Here is a 14,394-nt window from a genome sequence, read left to right on the forward strand (position 1 = left end):
TAGCATTCAAAAAGAGTTTAATGAATAATAAAGCAAACATCTGCATAGTCAATAATAAGGTGAAAAAACAGAACTTAACCAATTAAGTTTAATTTTGTTTAAGTAAACAGCTAAGAAATCAAGCACCACACTTCAAGTGATAGCAATTCCAACACTGTATAATATGTGAAGACATGCTGAACATCAATCATTTTAAAGACTAACACTGCCCTGGCCGGTTTGGCTCAGTGGATAGAGCGTTGGCCTGCAGACTGAAGGGTCCCAGGTTTGATTCCAGTCAAGGGCATGTACCTTAGTTGCAGGCACATCCCCAGTGGGAGGTATGTAGGAGGCAGCTGATCGATGTTTCTCTCTCATCGATGTTTCTAACTCTCTATCCGTCTCCCTTCCTCTCTGTAAAAAATCAATAACAAATATTTTAAAAAAATAAAGACTAACACTAATTATGGCTGAATTAATGCGTAATATCAAGAGAAAATCATATGACACACATATACATATGTTAAATACATAAAATAACAGTTTATATTAAGAAAGTCTAATTAGTATTTGAATTTGAGTTTAGCTATGTGTGAGCGAAACAAAACCAGTTCAGCTTAATTCTGAAGCTCTCCTTTTCTCAAAACAGGAGTCCTAAATTCAAATGCCTTTTAGGGCCAAACAGGTACCAAAATGAATAAAGCTACAGATGGCAGGATAGATGCGTTAGAGAAAGAATGCCTCAACTAAAGACATTAAATTGAAAATAATTTTAAAGCACTGTGCAGGTCAAATAAAACTCATTTATAAACCAGATCTGGAAAGCAGGCCATCAGTGTTTTATCTCTGAACTTCCAGATTTCTTAGTCAATAATATACAGGTGACAACAGAATTTTTCTGATAGTAAAAAATTTTACAAATTTTTAAAGTATAATGCTTAAGTCTATGGAATTCTAATTATATCCAAGTTCCACTCCTACATATATATAGCCATGTGCCAAACTCAGAGTAAGTGTAAACAATGGGGGAATATAAGTAACTTTTTTTTCCCCCTCTCACCTTGCCTCAGGTTTAAACTCCTAAGAAAACCTTCATTGAATCTTCTTACCTGAAGATTTTGAAAAGGCACAGTAGTAATAATTGTGAAAAAAAAAGTCTGGCAACAGTGAAAATGGGGGAGGAGGGAATGATCAAGGGGGCTTTTTGTTCACGTTTTAATTTTTTGTTTTTGTGATGAGGATATGTTCATGTATTACTGATACAATTTAAAAAGTAAACCAAAGCAAGATGATACAGGACTACAGGACTGTCATGATTAGAATCCATGTCTGTAGGATTCTCTAGGATAGTCCAGAGTTTAAAATTTTGTCTTCTATAAGGATTCTTAAACTTGTAAATATGACCAAACATAATTTAAATCCATGATTATTGTTCAACTACTAGTTAAGTTTTCTGAAATACATTTGCAGAGAGGGACTGTACTGATAAAAAATAGTTGACTAGAATTGCCAAGTTATGTAAGTATAAGTAACTTTACTTTTATGCATTGTTCCTCTTAATCTTCTAAGGTCCTCCTTAGAAAATAGATATGGTTCTTCTGTGTCATTCACTTGCCAAAAGTAAATTTAGTAATTAGCCAGGATTTGAATCAAGATACAGTATATCCAACCCAAAGAATTCAGGCATTCATTGTTCCATTAAGCACATGGTCATCACTGACAGAACTATCACTGCTGTATACTCTAGTAGCAAACTGAGATCATGAAAGCATTGATGGCATGAGCTATCTATGAATTAATCTTTAAAAAAAATTTCCTTAGCCTGTCCTAAGGGCTCAAACAAATCCCAGCCCTTAATAAAGAAAGACTAATCCATTTAGTGTGTTCATTAAAAAAATGGACAACATATGGCCTATCCACATCTCCTTTCTTCTATCCCTGATCCCTAGCCACAGTAAGCCCTTCCTACCCAATCTCATATTACCCCTTGATGTAAGATTTGGTTTGGATTGTCTTGACATCAAAGTCTCCTTTTGGACCATGACTTTTTGAATTCCCTTTTAGACAAGGGAAAGTCAGAAGAGCTGGTTTAGATCTCCAGTCATCATACTAACTAGATGGATCTGACACCAAAGCAACAATCCCTGTCAGTGAATAGAGCTGAGAGCATTCACAGTACATCACCATGCTCCCTTCTGCCCCCAACCCACTCCCATCAGAGCAGAAGCAGCTTCTCACGGCTCCCTAAGCAATCTCTCAGTGGCTCAACTACTGTATCTTCCTTTGACAACTTTAATAAATCAAAACACTCTGGCTGGGTCATAACATCTAGTATAAACTTAGCTACTATCTCTATTCTATGACTTTTGGTTATATTCTTTCCAAAACATTTTTAAAAAATCTGTCCAGCCGGCGTGGCTCAGTGGTTGAGCATCGACCTATGAACCAGGAGTTCAAGGTTTGATTCCTGGTCAGGGCATATGCCCAGGTTGCAGGCTCAATCAATCCCCAGCAAGGGGCATGCAGGAGGCAGCTGATTAATGATTCTCTCTCATCACTGATGTTTCTGTCTCTCCCTTCCTTTTTGAAATCAATAAAAATATACTTTTAAATAAATAAATCTACAAAAGGGCAGAGAGGTGAGTGGGGGAAGATTAACCAGGAAACCTATATGCATATATGCATAGCCCATGGACACAGACAATAGTGTGGTGAAGGCCTGGAAAGGGCGGGTATGGGGGAGGGGGGGAGGAGACAATGGAGAAAAAAAACACAAAGGGGAGCATCTACAATACTATCTATCAACAATAAAGATAAATTTCTTAAAAATCTACAAAAGAGAAGGCTGAAACACAAATTTTTTTTCCTAGGCAAAATTTTTATTTTAAAATAAAAATTCCTTCAGATCTTCACTTACACAACAAACTAGTTATAATTAAATCTTTCCTAATTCACAAGCATTATAATTTATAATTACTGAACATTTGCCCAGTTTTCCAGGAAAATATCTGCACACTACACATCAGGAAATGCTCTTAGAAATCAACACAGGATAAATGAAAAACTAAAAGTTCACAGCTTTTGCTTTCATGCACAGTAAACCTAGTTGTGTCTTCATAAATTCCAGGAACCTTATCTTTTTTTTTCTTTTTTCTTTTTTTTTTTTTACAGAGAGGAAGGGAGAGGGATAGAGAGTTAATGAGAGAGAAACATCAATCAGCTGCCTTCTGCACACTCCTACTGGGTATGTGCCCGCAACCAAAGTACATGCCCTTGACCGGAATCGAACCTGCAACCCTTGAGTCCACAGACCGATGCTCTATCCACTGAGCCAAAGCAGCCAGGGCGAACCTTATCTTTCTTACCTGTTTTAGCCAACATTCATACTAGTACATCCCTTCTGTGAAAGACATTGCTGAGTATGGTAGGAAATACAGAGGGAAATGAGCCAGTCCCCGCCCTGGGAGGATATGCAAAATACACCCACAAGGACAGAGCACAGCTAGTGAAGTAACTCAGGAGGAATGGTAACAAAAGGAAAAGGTGACCTCACCTGGGCCCTGAAAAATGAGAAAGATTGCCGGGAGCCGGTCCATCCTTGCTGTTTCAAAGGACCTGGCATATATGGCATACTGTTCTTAATATGTTTGCTCACCTTCTTGGCACTATGTGTTTTAACCAAGGTCTCTGAGAAAGGTTGTTTCCCCAGGTAGGGATTTTCCCCTGAAGTTAGGGAGGGAATAAAACCTCTTAACTAAGTGCCAGGCGGGTAATTAATCACTTTAACTATGAACAATCATGCTTAAGCTACATAATCTTTACTCCCTGGAATGGAGATAAGAAACGCCCTAACCTTTGTAATAGAGATTGATAGGATTGAATCAACTGGTATAAATACAGATGTAACAAGACAGCAAGAGTCAGAACTTAGAACACAGAACTTAGAACACAGAACTTAGAAGACAGAACCTACACAGAACCTAGAGACAGAAGAACTTCGCTGGAGAGAACATGGCAAAAGATCCTGGACTGAACCTGACTACAGAAATTGGCAAGAGAACCTGACTAGAACCTGGTGACTGAACCTGGCTGGAAAACCTGGAGAACCTAGCAAGAGAACATGGACACAGACCCTGGCAGGAGATCCTAAGCAGAACCTCTCTGGAGATCCAGACCAGAACTTGGCTGGAGATCCTGGGTGGAGATCCTGGCTAGGCTGCTGATCAACTGAACACTGTCTCTGTGTCATTCCTTCTTCGCCAACTCCGTCCATACCTTTGGGGACCCCTGGACCTGCTGGGGTTGGACCCCAGCAAAAGATACCACACCAGGAGATGGAAAGGGAGAGCACTTCTGACTGAAAGAACATAAATGTTCAGTTCAGTTGCAATAGCTAAAAGCAACCCCCAGATCAGGTTCAAAACTGAAAAGCTACATGTACAAAAAGGCAAAAGCATCTATTCTACTTGCTTTAAAAGAAAACTGTAACTCATTCTAGCTGCATGCAAAGTAGAAATGAGGAACGAGGGGTGACTCTTTGCCTAGCAGTATCAGAGACAGGCTGGAATCAGGGCTACAGGCCTTATGCTGGAGGAGTGCTCCCTGGGCTTCAGAGCTGTCAGCAAGGGGATGGGGCTCTTTTCCCTCACCTCCTTGGGGGCCTAGGCGTTGGGGGGACCAACTCCTGCAGTTGTGTCAACAAGGCAGAACTATGGCAAAACTGCTGGTTACCAAAGGCTTCTCTGTACCACACACACAGTCTGTTCCCAACCAGAGAACTGGAAGAGTCAGTTCCCCCAGGGTGAACTTTGGGGCCACTGCCACAGAACTAAGGAAATCCCTCTCCTAGAACACACCTGTGCCTGATGGATCCCAACCCAAGTTACCTTGATGCCCCAGCTCAGAATAAATGGGGTTCCTTCGGCTGGGGAACCTCAGCCCTGAGCCACAGCTCCCCCAACGGGGGGCACTGTCACCAGATCCAGGCCCAGCGGGAGCAGTAACAGCCACTCAAGCATGGCAGAGATTTCCGGTCTTCACCCCAATGAAAGGCTACGAGAGAGGTTGCGCCCAGGTTTCACACATTGAACCATCTGAGCACATCCTGGCTGGTGCCCAAGGGCCACTTCCCAAAGCCAGGCCTCCACGCCTCCACGGACCACGGGTGGGCGACTGAGGGCTCAGCGCAAGTGCTGGAGGACCGAGGCGGACTTCGCCCGCAGCTGGGAGGGAGCACGTGCCCGGGCTCCCCACTCCGAGGACAGAGTCTGTTACCTCCAGCTCCACAACTTTGGCACCCGGCACCAGGCTCGGGCTGGGGGCTCCAACCCAACTCCAGACTCCGATCTGACGCCATGACCCGTGTGCTGACTCATCATTGTGGTTGACCCAGGTCGACTTCAGGGGCAAGAGCGGGCATGCACGCCAAGGAGGCTTTCTCCCGCACCGCCCGCCCTCCCCGCCCTCCAGACGCAGCCCCACCCGTGCCCTCAGTGCCACCACGCAACCCGGGCATGTGCCCTTGACCAGAATCGAACCCGTGACCCTTCAGTCCGCAGATGCTCTATCTACTGAGCCAAACCAGCTAGGGCTCCACAGATTTTTAGAGAGTGGAAGAGAGAAAGACAGAGAGAAATAGCGATGTGAGAGAAGCACATGGATTGGTTGCCTCCTGCCCAGGGAGGAGCCTGCAACTGAGGTGCCTGCCCTTGACTGGAATCAACCCAGGAACCTTGGGTGAGCAGGCCAACGCTCTATCCACTGAGCCAAACCTGCTGGGATAATAAAAAAAATTTTTAATGGCATTTTAGCCCTAGCTGGTTTGGCTCAGTGGATAGAGCATCAACCTGTGGACTGAAGGGTCCTGGGTTCGATTCCAGTCAAGGGCACAAGTCCGGGTTGCAGGCTCGATCCCCAGCAGGGGGTGTGCAGGAGGCAGCTGATCAATGATTCTCTCTCATCATTGATGTTTCTATCTCTCTCTCTCCCTTTCCCTTCCACTCTGAGATCAATAATAATATATAAGTATTTTTATATACTTATATAAGTATTTTTATATACTGGCGTGGCTCAGTGGTTGAGTGCTGACCTATGAACCAGGAAGTCACAGTTCAATTCCTGGTCAGGGCACATACCTGGGTTGTGGGCTGGATCCCCAGTAAGGGGCGTGCAGGAGGCACCAGATCAATGATTCTCATCATTGATATTTCTATCTATCTCTCCCTTTCTCTCTAAAATCAATTTAAAAAATATATATTTTTTAAAAGGCATTTTATTTGCTCTAATAATTATATTTCATAGAAAGATTTTTACTAATGAAACTTTTAAGGAATTTTTTAAATTTAATATTAATTTTTTATAGTAAAACCCAAGTTTTATCATCTTAAGCATGAGTAAGCAAACTTTTCCTGTAAAGGCCAGAAAGTAAGTATTTTACGCTTTGCAGCTATAGTATCTACTGTCACAACTACTGACCTCTGCGAAAGCAGCCACAGACAATCCATAATGACTGGGCATAACTTTGTCCCAATAAAATTTTATATGAACTGGTGGTTGGTAGGATCTGGCCCATAGCTTATAATTTGTCAACCTCTCTTCTGAAACCAGATTGGCATATTTAAAAATCTGTGAAAGAGCTTGGCCAATGTGGCTCAGTTGGTTGAGCATCGTCCCATGACCTGGAGGTTGCCAGATGGATTCCCCTCAGGGCACATGCCTAAGTGCAGGAGGCAGCCAATAGATGTGTCTCTCTCATCAGTTTCTATCTCTCTCTCCCTCTTCCTTCTCTCTGAAATCAGTTTTTTTAAAAAAAACAACATATTTTTTTAAAAATCTGTGAATCTAGACATGTGATTCCAACCTCTTCTTGGGGTGGAGGAGTCAGTTATGGGAGGTATTTGAAAACCAACCAGAAAGTGGTTTGGTACAAAATTTCCAACAATTATAAATATAAGTTATTTTCTGAATTTTGCAAACATTTTATTTTTACAGTAAAACAGTAATCTGCAAATAAAAATGGTACTGTCAATTATACAAATTCTCTTTTAACAAACTGCAGATATCTGAAAATAGTTTTTAACACCAGGAAATTACGAGATGTCATAAAAAAAGTTATACATTTGATTATATTTTATGATCAACCAGTCTGTTATTCTGCTTTCTTGTTCCTCAGTGCCTGTTTTTAATGGCAATAGGCTTTTTATAAACTCCTATGGCAGCCAGAACTTCTTTAAAACATGTACCTTCCCAATTAGGTGGTTAGCAACATTCAGGAGTAGGAAGTGTATCCTTCATTGCTATATCCTTTAGCCTACAGCTCCTGGCACATGGTAAGTGCTTGGTAGCAGAGCTGCTAAATAATGCTAAATGTAGTAGTGAAATTTTAACTCCTTTAATTCTAAGTCTAGTCAGAGAAGCTGCTGGTTTGAGGCCTAATGCTAAACACAAACCAAAGCTCCTATCTCTTACTCCCTTCCCTACAGCTGGGACTTCTCAGTTCTGACAAACTAATAAAGGAGTGCAGGATGGCAGCCTCTCCTTCCATCCAAATCTCCACCTCGTAGATCTCTTCCCTTGCTGTGGTCAAACCCCTAGGCACAGATGTGGAGTTCCCAAAGATGTTTCTGCTTCAGGAATGTGTGAATGAGAGAGCAAAAAGAGAAAGTTAGAAAAATAATTTGTATAGTATGAACCCATGTTTGTTTAATAAGAAAGACTATTATATATGCATAGGAAATCCCAGAAAGAATATACCAGAAACTTAGTGACTTTAGGAGAATGTGAATGTGAGGAACAAGTGATGGGGGGATTCCTATGACTTTTTACTTTTTGCTCTAGGGCAGCGGTTCTCAACTTGTGGGTTGCGACCCCTTTGGGGGTCGAATGACCCTTTCACAGGGGTCGCCTAAGACCATCGGAAAACACACACATAATTACACATTGTTTTTGTGATTAATCACTATGCTTTAATTATGTTTAATTTATAACAATGAAATTGGGGGGTCACCACAACATGAGGAACTGTATTAAAGGGTCGCGGCATTAGGAAGGTTGAGAACCACTGCTCTAGGGCCTTTTTTACTGTTTAAGTATTTGTTTTATTATTTGTTAAACAAGGATATGAAAACATAATGTCACCAACCCAAAACAAAGAGCCTCGCCCTAACTGGTTTGGCTCAGTGGATAGAGCGTCAGCCTGAGGACTGAAGGGTCCCAGGTTTAATTCTAGTCAAGGGCACATGCCCAGGTTGAGGGCTCATCCCCAGTGGGGGGCGTGCAGGAAGCAGCCAATCAACGATTCTCTCTCATCATTGATATTTCTCTCTCTCTCTCCCTCTCCCTTGCTCTCTGAAATCAATGAAAAATGTATTAAAAAATAAATAAAAGTAATGAAAAAAATTATGAACAGCTTTGAGATAATAACTTAAAAAACAACAACAAAGAGCCTCTCTTCATTTATCTGGTTAGTCAGTACGGGTATGTTTACTTTGCCATTAAGTGTCAAAGCTTAAGTAATAATGAAAACAATTATAGTAACGGGAGAAAAAATTAAAATGGAAAACACATCAAGTACTGTGGACTTAAAAGTTCGATTCAACTGTGCCTGTCGAAAACAGGTCTCAAATAAAGTGAAAAGTGGCTTCCTAATCAATTACCATTACCCCCTGAATTCCTCCCAGCCTACCTTCCTCCTTAAGTAGAAGAAAAACAAGAAATTACATATAAAGAATAGTATGTAGAAAAGTTTTTGTTAATGCAAACTAACATTAACTAACATTAAGAGAGCTATACTAACATTCAGACACTGTTCTCTCAGAGTCTGTAGTTTGGGGCAAATGTTTCACTAACATTCAAGTAGTTAAGTCTCAAAAATGAAGCTACTGAAAAAGCTTCATTCTCAATGAGGGTGGGAAGTTTTCTATACAGGAGCAAAGCTAAATTTTAATAGCCAAAGTGTATACAATTGAGCTGGTTTCCAGTTAAAGCAATATTTTCATTAGTTTTATCTGGCCAAAGATCCTAAACTACCATTTTAGAGTACCAAATTCAAAACAAATTAAACCTCCAAACCTTAACTAACTCTCTAAACTTATGCTATCCAAAACAGTAATCATTTGCCACATGTGGTTAATTACCGCTCATGTGCAATGTGGCTAGTTCAACTCAAATTGCAGTAGGGTTTAAAATGCATATAGGAGGACATAGAGAAGGACAAGAGAAATATGAAAACATGCTCAAAGTCACTAATCATCTGAGAGATGCAAATCAAAGCGACAATGAGGTACCATCTCACACCTGTCAGAATGGCTATCATCAACAAATGAACAAACGACAAGTGCTGGAGAGGATGTGGAGAAAAAGGAACACTCGTGCACTGCTGGTGGGAATGCAGTCTGGTGCAGCCACTATGGAAGACAGTATGGAGTTTCCTCAAAAAGTTAAAAATGGAACTGCCATTTAACCCAGTGATCCCACTTCTAGGAATATATCCCAAGAAACCAGAAACACCAATCAGAAAGGATATATGCACCCCTATGTTCATAGCAGCACAATTCACCATAGCTAAGATCTGGAAACAGCCTAAGTGCCCATCTGTAGATGAATGGATTAGAAAACTGTGGTACATCTACACAATGGAATACTATGCTGCTCTAAAAAGGAAGGAACTCTTACCATTTGCAACAGCAAGGATGGAACTGGAGAGCATTATGCTAAGTGAAATAAGCCAATCAGAGAAGGATAAATACCACATGATCTCACTCATTTGTGGAATATAATGAACAACATAAACTGATGAACAAAAACAGATCCAGAGACGGAGAAGCATCAATCAGATGCTCAAACCTCAGAGGAAAGGTAGGGGAGGGTGGGGGGAAGGGGGAGAGACCAACCAAAGGACTTGTATGCATGCATATAGGCCTAACCAATGGGGGGGGGGGGGGCAAGGGGGGATAAGGACACATATGTAATACCTTAATCAATAAAGAAAATAAAAATAAAAAATAAAATAAAATGCATACAGGATTTCAAAGACTGGTACCAAAAAGAGAATGTAAAATATCTCATTGATAACTTTCACATTAATTACATGTTGAAATCTGTGTTCTAAAAACTGAATTAAATACACTATAATATTAAAGGTAATTTCAATTCATATTAATTACATGTTAAATTTTTTTAAATGGGTTAAATAGAATATAATATTGATTTCACGGATTTCTTTTTGCTTTTTAAAAAAAATGTTTTTATTGACTTTAGAGAAGGGAGGAGAGAGAAACATCAATGAGAGAGAATCATTAATTGGCTGCCTCCTGCCCGCCCCCTACTGGGGATCCAGCCCGCAACCCCATGACCGGGAACCCAACCGGGACCTCACGGCTCCTGGGGCCACAGCGCTCAACCACTGAGCCACACCGGCGCGGCTCTTTTTACTTTTTCGATGTGGCTCCTAGGAAATGCAGAATCTCCGATGAGGCTAGCACTGTATTTCTATTGGAGAGTGCAACTCTGGGCCTCAGTTACCTCGCTGGTGAACGGGGTAAGTCCCACCTCAGGCAGAAGCTATCGGGATTAAATGAAAACGCCTGCAAACAGGAGCCCTGATTTGCTACCAGCTCAGCCAAGGGCAGAGCCAGGTCGGGAGCTGCAAAAGGAGAAGCCGAGACGGGACCGAGCGGCGCCGCCTGCCTCCTGCCACCAGGCCGCCTGGGGACACGCCCGCATTCTCTCGCTCACAGACCCGAGGCAACACTATCTCCCCTGGAAACGGGGGCCGCCCCCCCCCCCCCGCCCCGCGCCTGAGGCGCAGCCAGCAGAGGGGTCCCTCCTCCACGCCAGTGTTTCTGAGCCGAGGCGGGGACACCGAGGGCGGCCTGCTCGGAGCAATGCCGGGCGCGCCCCAGGCAGCCGCGGACCCGGCAGAGAGGAGGCAGAGAGGAGGCCGCGCTCCCCGGGCATCGCCTCGGCCGCCCCTCCCTCGGCGCCTCGCCTACCTGCCGCGCCGGGTCGCGGAAGGCCGCGGCGGCCGCAGCTCCCGAGGCTGCCACGGCTTCTCCCGCCTCCGCTCGGCTCCCCGGCTCCCGCTCCATCGTCGTCGCCGCCACAGGGCTGCTGGCGCTGGCTAGGTAGAGCGAGATGGCCGACAAGCCCACTTCCATCCTCCGCCCGCCCAGTCGAGGACAGAGCCCGCGGTCCGCCAACCGAGCCGGAGGGCGGGGCCTGCGGGCGCCCGGCCGGCGGGGCCCAGCCGCCAGCTCCCGCGCGGCTCCCGCTTCCGGCCCGCCCGCCTCGGAGCGCCCGGGCGGCTCCTGGTGACGTCGGCCTGCTTACTGCACCTGGAGCTCAGCTTTGGGCTCTGCGCAGCCTCGCGCCTGCATCCTGCGAAATCGCCCTCCCAGACTTTGGTTTCTGCGCTTGTGAGATGAGAACAGCTGCTAATGGCCCTGAAAGGCTGGGGCTGAAATGTGGTTGCTGAAAAAAAAGACTTTTAAATGCATGGCGGCTCATGCTACATACTCCATCCCCAGCCTGGAGGACAGTCCAGCCAAAATAGCCTTGAAAGAAAAGCCCCGAGGGTGAATTTCACTTACACGCGTCTGAAATAGTGAAAGGTCACTGTAGACAAGGGAGACCTGAAGAAAAGCAAAGGGCAACAGCAAGCTTCCATTTTGACAAATGGTTTAAGTGTGTGTGTGTGTGTGTGTGTGTGTGTGTGTGTGTGTGTAGGCATCCTAGACTTTTCCCATTTTCCCAGTGTTCAACCAAATTAAAAAGTCATGATTGTAATGATTATTGCATTACTTAAACTAGTTGGGGGCATTTCCAGCTAAATGACTTTTTATTGTAATTTTAGTATGGAAGTTTTCACGAAAAGGTCAAATATAAAATACATTATTTTGGCCAAGGAGAGTGGAGTTCGTTTGGTATTTTAAGTTGCATTTTCATGCCAGTAAAAATTCAGAAATGGTCCGCAAAGGTAAGTCCTAGGTAGAATATCTGTTCTGCAGCATGGCAAGAGCAGCCAGAGGGCAGAACACCCCTAGAACCGTAAATATTACTTTCTCTCCTGTGCAAAAGTTTTTTTTTTTCTTACTCTCTGCTTAATATTGCTGTACACTTTCTATCCTGCTATAACTATGATGATCTAAAACAACAAACCAAAAACCTTAAAAATAAAGTTGGTGATTTGAAAACCATCTACATTTTAAACAATGGTTGGAAATTCATACTCTGTATTCCAGTAATAAAATCAAATTAGCTTATTGCTGGGGTAAACACATTTTATTAACATGATCTAATGCTGTCTAGTGGCATGCATCAGGGTTTGACTCAGTCTAAAATGGCAAAAACAAACTGCAATAAATTGAAAAAAAATAAAGAGCCAATTGTTAAAGACTACATGAATTGACTTTCATAAACAAGATAGCTCTACATTACATCTATTCAAAATCTCGTTCCTCATAGTGGCAAGAAGGGTAATCAACAATCATTAAAAATTTGTGGAATGTTTATAAATGCGTTATTTTATTTCACAAATTGGCAATTAAACATTGAATTACAATTTTCACTGCTGAAGCAGAACTGATTTTCATGGTTTATAAGTTTAATGGAAATTTAAAATGCAAGTCACATTCCAATATGAACTGGAAGTATTTTCTAAGAAGAGTTATCTTTAACACAAATATACAATTGAAGAGCAGTCTATTACAAACAAACAATTCATGGCAACAGAAAAGCATAGAAATTCTAATGGGTTTAGTTTGGGCATTTACATTTTTGTGATTCTTTCCAGACTGTTACAGGTCAACTAAAAGTGGACAACAGAGCAACATGCCAAATCTCTCCTTTCACTTCATGGTGTAAGTTGTATCACTATGACAAAAAATAAATTCAGGTTATCACTATAATTTATCTACTTGAAAACATAATTGTGGTCTAACTTTATATTTAATAATACATACAGAGCTAAATAGATAAACTTGTATCTATTTCTGTGAAAGGCTGGAAAACAAAGCTGAATAAAATTCAATAACCAGGACTGTCCATCAAATTTTTAAAAAAAAGACTTTCTTGTTATTTTGACACTAGAGGCCCAGTGCACAACATTCATGCACTGGGGGTTGTATAGATCCCTCAGCCTGACCTGCACCCTCTCCAATCTGGGAGCCCTCAGGGGAGCCCTCTCCAATCCGGGAGCGTCTGTCTGTCTTTGCAATCATATGAGTGAATTGTCTGAGACCCTCCCCAACCCAGTTTGGTTTGTTACTCAGAGAATAATAGAGGCTTTTTTTTTTCTTTGCTTCATTGGTGGAGATTTCCTGGAAGTTTTAGGCTATCTTCCCTTTAATTTTTCCTAGACACTCTGATTTTACTTATGTCTCTTACCTTTGCTTTCCCTCCATTCCCCACTACAACAGTAACTTGCTCCAGGCTCACTTTGCTCTAGAGCAGTGGTTCTCAACCTTCTGGCCCTTTGAATACAGTTCCTCATGTTGTGACCCAACCATAAAATTATTTTCGTTGCTACTTCATAACTGTAACGTTGCTACTGTTATGAATCGTAATGTAAATATCTGATATGCAGGATGGTCTTAGGCGACCCCTGTGTTCGACTGCCAAAGGGGTCGTGACCCACAGGTTGAGAACCACTGCTCTAGTGTCTAGGAGATCCATCTGCCACCAGAACTACGATTCCCAGCATTCCTGGTGCTCCTCTCACTCTGGGCTTCTGCTTCCGGTTCTGGGGCTGCCATCAGAACTACTATTCCCAGAATTCCTGGTGGTCCCCGTGCTTCTAGGAGGGCCCAAGGGAGCCACTCCCCCCAAGCCTCCAACTCTCCCGCTCTGCTCTCTGCCCAGTGCCTGTGTATGCAAATTAACGTGCCATCTTTGTCAGGTTAATTTACATACTCACTCCTGAGTGGCTGGTGAGCATAGCAGAGGGACGGTAAATTTACATGTTTCTCTTTTATTATATAGAATAGTTACATACATATTTTAGTAGATCTTATTTTTTTAAATACATTTTATTGATTTTTTACAGAGAAGAAGGGAGAAGGATAGAGAGTTAGAAACATCGATGAGAAAGAAACATCAATCAGCTGCCTCCTACACACCCCCTACTGGGGATGCACCCACAACCAAGGTACATGTCCTTGGACGAAATCGAACCTGGGACCCTTCAGTCCACAGGCTGACGCTCTGTCCACTGAGCCAAACCGGTTAGGGCTAGAGCTTATTTTTAAGGTAATCCCATCCCTCAAATAGGGAGATATATTTTCATCATCATTGATGCACAAAAATAAGGTGGTAAAAATGCACGTTAAGTTGATTTTAAGCATAAAGACATTGTTGACAGTAGTGGCTTCACTTATGGAGCCCAATATGCTAGGTACTATGATAAGGGCTTTCCTTATA

The 14,394-nt window shown here is 42.7% G+C and overlaps 1 protein-coding gene across 1 annotated transcript in view; it reads right to left on the bottom strand.

Annotated features, from left to right (window-relative positions):
* Nucleotides 1-11,271, bottom strand: part of FAM177A1 (family with sequence similarity 177 member A1) — a 28,790-nt gene extending 17,519 nt beyond the window's left edge. The window contains exon 1 of the mRNA XM_036353143.1: nt 10,971-11,271. Coding sequence (XP_036209036.1) covers nt 10,971-11,135 — 165 coding nt within the window. The 5' untranslated portion in view covers nt 11,136-11,271. The remainder of the gene's footprint in view (nt 1-10,970) is intronic.
* Nucleotides 11,272-14,394: the final 3,123 nt, after the last annotated feature.

This window comes from Myotis myotis, unplaced genomic scaffold (assembly GCF_014108235.1).
Source record: "Myotis myotis isolate mMyoMyo1 unplaced genomic scaffold, mMyoMyo1.p scaffold_m19_p_1, whole genome shotgun sequence".
In the NCBI taxonomy this organism is placed as follows: domain Eukaryota; kingdom Metazoa; phylum Chordata; class Mammalia; order Chiroptera; family Vespertilionidae; genus Myotis; species Myotis myotis.